The sequence below is a fragment of the Brassica oleracea genome, chromosome C1 (assembly GCF_000695525.1).
Source record: "Brassica oleracea var. oleracea cultivar TO1000 chromosome C1, BOL, whole genome shotgun sequence".
In the NCBI taxonomy this organism is placed as follows: Eukaryota; Viridiplantae; Streptophyta; class Magnoliopsida; order Brassicales; family Brassicaceae; genus Brassica; species Brassica oleracea.
The window spans coordinates 26,727,908-26,736,121 of record NC_027748.1 but is presented as its reverse complement, the minus strand read 5'-3'; the positions used below and the strand labels follow the sequence as shown (position 1 = coordinate 26,736,121).

The window sequence follows — 8,214 nt, the reverse complement described above, 5'->3', positions numbered from 1 at the left end:
ACATGTGTAAAAACATAAATACTCTAACCTTCAAAAGAGAGAAAAATCATTTTTGTGTAGTTCCAAGACGATGGTCAGAGGCTTAGGTCTGATATCGGCTTTACTGATTTATTTTACTTATGTTTATTTGATTTGTTTGATTGTTTTTAATTTATTTTAAATTTAACAAAAACAATAATTGTTCTTTTATGTGGTTCTTTGAATATGATTAGAAAACAATTACATGTTACTTTTAGATATGAAAAAGGTATTCAAAAAGTAAACACATAAAGGTAAAATGTAATTGTTTTTAATCATATTCAAAACTTTTGTTTTTGCCAAATCTTTTACAAACACACATAAAAGAACAATTGTTGTTTTTGTTAAATTAAAATAAATTGAAAAAAATAAAAAAAAATCAAATAAACGTATGTAAAATAAATCAATAAAGCCGATATCAGAGCTATAGAAGTCTCTGGCCATCGTCTTGGAACTACACAAAAATGTTTTTTTCTTTCTCTTGAAAGTTAGAGTATTATGTTTTTACACGTGCTAAACTAAACTAAAAAGTAATTCTACAGCCAATTACATGAACCAATTTTAATTTTTCTTCTATGTAAGAAAAATATTTGAATGACTAATTTATGTCGTTGAACTATCTTAAATCTCACAAATTTTCTAAACTATAATTTACTTTTCCAGTTAGAAATTATAGTTTGAACCAACTTTCACAGATGTCGTTGAACCAACATCAAACTAATTGCAGTTAGAAATTAAAATTTTAATATCAAATTATTCAAAATTATATTATCATAAACATAATATTTACTTTTCTTATCGTATTATTACCACGAAATCGCGGACAAACACTTAGTAAATATTATATAAATTCTTTAAAACATATAGACTTGTAACTTGGATATCTATAGGTAACAAACATACCCTATAGAACCTTTTACATTATAAATTTAATATTTTTAAGTTTTTGTGGGTTGGATTTAAATGGGCTGAACTTTTTATGGTTTGAGCTGGGATATGTTAGGAGTCAACTCTTCTAATGGCTCTTCAGCAGAGTTTTCACTTCTAATTTTTTTTTTTTTTGTACTTAAAAAAATAAAATAAATAAATAAATAGTTTTCACTTCTAATTATTAAGCACACAAAAACACAACCGACATATAGAGACGTGGCAGATAAGGAAATAATAGAGTGCGTTAAGACTTTTCCACCCAAAGTTTCAGTCTTTGTACAACGATTTGTGGATTGAATCCCTCAGAATATAGTTTATTCGAGTCCTTGAGTTTTGTAAAAAAAAAACAAATTATAACTACTGTATCCTCCTCCTCCTGTGATTATTGACTGCTAGTTTCATTGTTGAACAGGAAATTAATGGCGGACTCACTTTTATCATTTGGAGTCGAAAAGCTTTGGGACCTCCTTGTCAGAGAATCTGAGCGACTTCAAGGGGTTGATGATCAGATCAATGGACTAAAGAGTGATTTAAATATGTTGAAGTGCTTTTTGGAAGATGCAGAAGCCAAGAAACACACAAGTGCAATGGTGAGAAACACTGTGAAAGAGATCAAAGAAATTGTTTATGACGCAGAAGATATAATCGAAATCTTTCTTCTGGAGGAAGGACTCGGAAAAACAAGTAGCATCAGGAAGAGTGTGAGAAGATTTCCTCGCGTTATGGTGAAACGCATGGGGCTTGCTTTCGATATGAAAGCCATAAGCAATAGAATATCTAAGGTGATCCGTGATATGCAGAGTCTTGGCGTGCAACAAGTCATTGTCAATGAAACGTATGCACAGGAGAGACAAAAGGAAATGCGCCAAACTTTTTCCAGTGATACTGAAGACCATCTTGTGGGTTTGGAGGAGAATGTTGAGCAATTAGTTGGCTATTTGGCGGAGGAAGATAGTAGCAGCCAAGTGGTTTCCATAACCGGGATGGGCGGTATTGGTAAAACCACCCTCGCAAGACAAGTTTTTAATCATGAGATAGTAAAAAGCCATTTTCCAGGACTCGCATGGGTATCTATCTCACAACAGTTTACAAGGAAGTATGTGTGGCAGACGATCTTGCGGAAACTTAGGCGAGAATATAAGGTGTTAGAGATGACAGAAGATGAACTCCAAGAAGAACTTGTTCGGCTGTTGGGAATACAAAAGACTTTGATTGTCCTTGATGATATATGGAGAGAAGGAGACTGGGACATAATAAAACCAATATTTCCACGACACAAAGGTGAAATCTTGTGGTACATATATAAATTAGATACTTCTCTTATTATATTTCGTAGCTTTTTGTTTGGGTGAATAAAAAGAGGAAGGTCATAAAGCACTATGTCATTTTTTCTAGTAAGTTATGTAAAACACAGTTATATTTTCTGTAGGTTGGAAGATACTTCTTACTTCCCGCAACGAGGGTGTAGCATTACGAGCAGATCCAAAATGTTTCACTTTTAAGCCAAATTGTCTAACTCTCGATGAATGTTGGTATATTTTTCGGAGGATAGCATTTCCTAGGAGCGACACGGCCCGTGAGTTCTTAACTAAGACAACCTCTGAGTATTCTTTTTTCCAAGTGAAAAAACAATATGATGTTTTCTGCCTTGTATAAAACTGACTCCAGTATCTTCAAGACATGTGGTTTTTTTGAACACTCTTGTAGTTGAACCGTATCTTGAAAGAATGATTTGTAAACTTGATAATGTGTTTTGCAGAACTTAAGGTTGATGAAATGGAAGAGATGGGTAAGCAAATGATCAAACACTGCGGAGGACTACCTTTGGCTGTGAAACTGTTAGGAGGTTTGCTAGCTTCCCAATACACATTGCATCAATGGAAAAGGATATATGAGAATATAAGATCTCACATCATTGGAGGGACTAGTTACAATGGCGACAACAACAATTTGGTTTATCATGTATTATCTTTGAGTTTCGAAGAGTTGCCTAGTTGTTTGAAGCATTGTTTCCTCTACTTGGCTCATTTTCCAGAAGATTGTCCAGTAGATGTTGAGAAACTGGCCTACTACTGGGCCGCGGAAAGAATGCTAAAACCGGAGTATTATGAAAGAACAAGTGTTCGAGATGTTGTTGATGGCTACATAGAAGAGTTGGTTAAAAGAAATATGGTTATCTCCGAAAGAGATGGTAGGACTTTGAGATTTGAAAAGTGTCACTTGCATGACACGATGAGAGAAGTTTGTCTTCTTAAAGCCAAAGAAGAGAACTTTCTACAAATTGTTCATGGCACCACCTCTGAATCTTCTTGTAAATCTCGCAGACTCGCTATACATCGGCTTGATAAAACATTTAATGAAGAGATGGAGATAAACAATCCAAAACTTAGATCTCTCTTGGTTATCTTGAAGGACATGAGAACAGATTGGATGGTACCAGGTTTGCGCTTTACCGGGCTAAAGTTGATGAGGGTTTTAGATCTCTCTAAAGCTCAGTTTGATGGAGGGGAGTTACCCTCAAGCATTGGAAATCTCATTCACTTGAGATACTTGAGTTTATATATGGCACATGTAACTCATCTACCTTCTTCTATGCGGAAACTGAAGTTGCTGATCTATTTAAACCTAAGTGTTGATGCGAGATGTTCAATCTACATGCCCAATTTCTTGAAAAAGATGCGAGAATTGACAACCCTCTGGTTTCCATTGAGGATACATGACAAGGTAAAGATGGAATTGGGCAATCTAGTCAATCTGGAGACGTTAGAGAATTTCTCAACAGAGCACGGGAGTGTGTGTGATATCCAGGGTATGACAAGGCTCAAAACCCTCTCTATCTCATTCAATGGCAAGGGGTGTACTATGGAAACCCTATCTTCATCTCTGAGTGAATTGAGACACTTGGAAAATCTTAATATATATGATGCTTATAAGTTGTATGCTCCCACAGTTGATGAAGAAGGATTTTGTTTTGATTGCAAGAATCTCAAACAGCTCAAGTTGAGTATATGTATGCCAAGGTTACCTGATGCCCAACGCTTCCCTTCTCACCTTAGAAGCATAACTTTACGTGGTTGTTGCTTAGAGGAGGATCCAATCCTGATTCTAGAGAAGCTTCTTCACTTATATGATGTCAGTTTACTAAATATATCTTTCTGTGGGAGGAAAATGGTTTGCTCGAGTGGTGGGTTTCCCCAACTGCATAAGCTTGAATTTGGTGGATTAGCTGAGTGGGAAGAGTGGATTGTAGAAGAAGGCTCCATGCCCTTTCTTCAAACTCTGACTATTCATAATTGTCGAAAGTTGATGAAGCTTCCTGATGGGCTGAGGTTTGTCACTTCCTTGGAAGAACTCGATATGAACACACATACACTAGAATTTTGGAAGAAATTGTCCATAGGAGGAGAAGAATACTACAAAGTCCAACACATACCTCTTTTGAATATCGTCTAACATAAAGAAAAGGGTAACGTTCCTCCTTTGAACTCTAAATGAGAAGCTCATATCTGTACCTTTGTTGTTTCTCAGAGGTGAGGCTTGATATCTTTTAATTTGTTTAGAGATTTTATTGTATTTTTGTTGTCACGCAACTAGGCTTCAGAATCTTTGTCGACAACATCGTTGACTTTGAGAACCTTCTATAACCAGATCCTGTTTTGCCAAGATATTTATTTGGACATTACATAATCTATCAAAACACCAGCTGTGTATCTTTCACGGTTAATCTTTTTCTCTTCCCTACAAGTTACTTGGTAGGTTTTCTTCTTTTCTTTTTTTTTTTGTCAAAAAATTGTTAATGTTGAGGTATTCGGAACATAGACACTCGCTTGACCAAACACAATAACCACACGGCCAAGTTGCATTTCTTGTATGTTTAAACTACTAGAGATCTTTTTTCTGTTTCAAGCTTGTGATTAGAATTCTCTTGCAATTATAACAAGGGACTTGTGGGTGAGACAGCTATGCCATTTGGATTTCTCTGAATACTCACAGAGTTGATGACCAAATTACTCAGATACAATATCTACGAATATGCCTGATTTATCTGGAATACTCGCAGAAGAAATTAAATAAACACATGTTGTTCAAAAAAATAATATTATATTTGTTAAGAATCATCAAACAATACATATTTTGCAGATCAGTGATATATCAAAGTTTTTATAGGTTCTGACTATGATATAAGTCCAGTTCTAGAGTCATAGTATGTATTTTAGAGTTTTCTGGAGTCTTTTGGAGTTGTTTGTTTTCCTTACACGGCTTAGATCAAAAGAAATACAAAATAATAATTGAAGATGTAGAAATGTGCAGATGCATAAGAGGTTTAGCAACGGATAGAAGACTTCTCACCGACGGATGAAGCTCCAATTTCGGCAGAACATAGAGAACTGAGTCATTTTGAGGTCGATCTTTTAGTTAGATCAAACATTATAATCGTTTTACTAAAGACTGGTTTATATTTCGGTTCAATACGAGATTTTCTTTTGTTTTTTCCTACAATTTAGTTTTACCTAAAATTCAACCAGCCCATGTTTTTGACCAATATCTACTTATTTTGAGCCATTGATTAGGCTAAAGCCGCTAAACTTTATTTTTAGATTTGGAAAGAAATATCACAACTTCTTCAGGTATTGATTTAAAAATCTTGCTTTTATTACTTTAATATAATTATGCAAACTTCACCATTGATCATGTTTTTCTTTTAAATTATGTCTGAGTAATCTATCATTTAGATTTAAGATTTTCTATGGTTGATGAATTGCTAAAATAAATTTTTCAGGTTTATCTTTTATTATTCATCTTGATTGTTAATAATGCTAGATTTGGATTGACAACCCTGATAATCATATGATAATTGGTAGACACGACAATCTGACAATGTTATTGATTGCCTAAAATAATTTTGATAAGCTAAATAACTATTCATAAAGAAATTTGGTTTACGTATTTAGTGAACATATTAAACTTGATCTTAATGCTTGCCTTAGTTTTATGAATTCGCAAAAGAATTTGAGATTCTAAGATTTAGACATAGATAGTTTCTACGGCGAAAACTGATTGACTTAACTGATGTGACTGAGTTTAGATTATTCTTCATAAACTCTTATATTTGTTTGACTGCAATTCTGATTTCATGATTGATTTCTCTTGATCTTGAGCCTTTATTCCATCCCTAAAAACCGATTTACTTTATTATGGTTAGTGCTGTCTATTTACTTTCTTGATTAATCAGATAACTATACTTTATTGTGTGATCCAGTTTTTGTGGATTCAATCCCTAAGTACTTTAACTTACGCTATGAAATTGCAGAGTTTCTCTTAAGGTAAATTTGAGCATATCAAATTTTAGTGTCGTTGCCGGGGACATGGATTTGCAATTAGACTAGGTCTAAAATTTAGACTAGTTTTTTTTTCAAGTTTACTTATCATCTTTTCTTTTGCTTCAGGTGCATGCATTGCAGTACCAGAAGGAACAAATACAATGAGCTATTTGATCTTTCGAACCAAGAGCTAGCTGACTTAGAACACACAAACCATAAGAGCTATTTGAAAATATCAGTGTTGACTGACACTCAAGCAGTACCGATCGACACCAATTAGTGTTGACCAACACCATTCTAGTGTCGATCGACACTCTACGCACTACAAGAAAGAGTAGCAAATAGCGACGGTAACATTTACGGGTATCTCGTCGGAATTAGTTAAGTCCGATGTGTTGCCGAGAAACCGCAAGACGTCGGAGTTTGGGTCTCGGAAATGAGTAGTCATCGGTCAACTGTCGGAAACTACCTAGAAGCTCATTTGTCGGAAATTTCGTCGGAACGGTTCTCGGTAATTTCCGATGCTTATCTGAGGTGAAAATTTTGTCGGTCAAATCGATGGTTCTCGGTAACTTCCGATGGTCTTCTGAGGCGACGTAATTGTCGGTCTTCTGTCGGTAAGTAATCGGTTTAGTTTCTGGGAAATTGATCAGTAAATACCTATGCCGCACCGTTGAATATGGTTTAACGAAAAGTAGTCGGTGTAATTGCCGGAGATAACAGAGGTGTTCTCGAGAATGAAGACGTCGGAAATAATATAGTTGATTGTCGGGAAAAATGTGGCTAAATTATGACCTTTTTTGGTGTAAAAATCACGTTTATTTGAAAGTGAAAGACAAATGCATTCAAACATATAAAAATACATCAATAAAGTTTAACTTGGATTGAAACATAAAATATTTTACAGACCATAATTTAAAATATCTTACAACATCCAGCAAACATAACTTTCAACCTACAAACCACATTTTTGAAACAAAAAATTTGCAAGCCATATTTGACAAAGCATATTTAACAAACAAAAAATTTCTACAAATACCACGTTAGGCTTCGAAGGTGTTATTAGCGGTTGCAGCTTGTCTTGCAGCTTGAGAGGGTGGGACATGATCAGGGAACATGTTTCGCATGACAGTACTCCAATACTGAGCATCTTCAACTTGAGAAGACAACTCATCACACTTATTGGTAACTTGGACGAGCTTTGTTTGTGTCTCCAGATACAATGCTTTGTAATCCGGAGATTGAGTTGCATAACTTGGACCACTTGGTTCACCGATATCCATTGTTCCATACCCAAAACGGCGACCATTTTTTGTTACTTTAACCTCCTATAAATGAGAATATGAAAAGTAAAGTCAGAAAGTTAATTTGTCTAAATTTTTGAAAAAGGACTTACAGAATCGTAAATGGCATTTTTTTCGGCTTGAGTGAGTTGGAGATCGCCGCAAGTTTCTTCGCCTTGGGTCATTTGTGTGAGTTTCTCTTCCTCAAGCGCTCTGCATCTGCGAGCAATATGCTCAGCCTTTTTGTCTACAAAAAGGCCATCGGATTTCCTCTTATGCGTCTTTTCCATGAATGTTACCATATCCGGCAGTTCACCAGTTTTCTCGGATTCGAATATATGGACATGAACCGCAAGTGTGCTTGGATATTCCATAACCTCCCCTGTCGCTATTTCGGTTTTTAGAATTTGTCTTGCTCCGTTTGGCATTTTTCTCCAGGGTCCAATACACAATAAACCCGAGCCAAACCGATCCCTTCATCCAAGTTGGTTTGTTATCCACCCCTTGACGCCATAATACCTTCCACTCGTAAACTCTGTCTAGCAAACGAGCTGCACATTTTGCATCAAAATGTTCTCGTACAAGAGTAGTATGACAGTAATCCCAGTAGTATTTTTGCTAACATAAATACAATACTTTGTTAGTACACATATATTGACAAA

The 8,214-nt window shown here is 35.3% G+C and overlaps 2 protein-coding genes across 2 annotated transcripts; one reads left to right on the top strand and one right to left on the bottom strand.

Annotated features, from left to right (window-relative positions):
• Positions 1–1,196: 1,196 nt before the first annotated feature.
• Positions 1,197–4,645, top strand: LOC106323760 (probable disease resistance protein At1g59620). Its single transcript, XM_013761837.1, has 3 exons — positions 1,197–2,229; positions 2,378–2,524; positions 2,708–4,645. The coding sequence occupies exons 1-3, from the start codon at positions 1,368–1,370 to the stop codon at positions 4,399–4,401; spliced, it is 2,703 nt and encodes a 900-aa protein (XP_013617291.1). The 5' UTR covers positions 1,197–1,367; the 3' UTR covers positions 4,402–4,645.
• A 2,667-nt stretch (positions 4,646–7,312) lies between these two features.
• Positions 7,313–7,980, bottom strand: LOC106336285. The gene is made up of 2 exons (XM_013775077.1): positions 7,666–7,980; positions 7,313–7,597 (listed from the first exon to the last, which is right to left on the bottom strand). The coding sequence occupies exons 1-2, from the start codon at positions 7,978–7,980 to the stop codon at positions 7,313–7,315; spliced, it is 600 nt and encodes a 199-aa protein (XP_013630531.1).
• Positions 7,981–8,214: the final 234 nt, after the last annotated feature.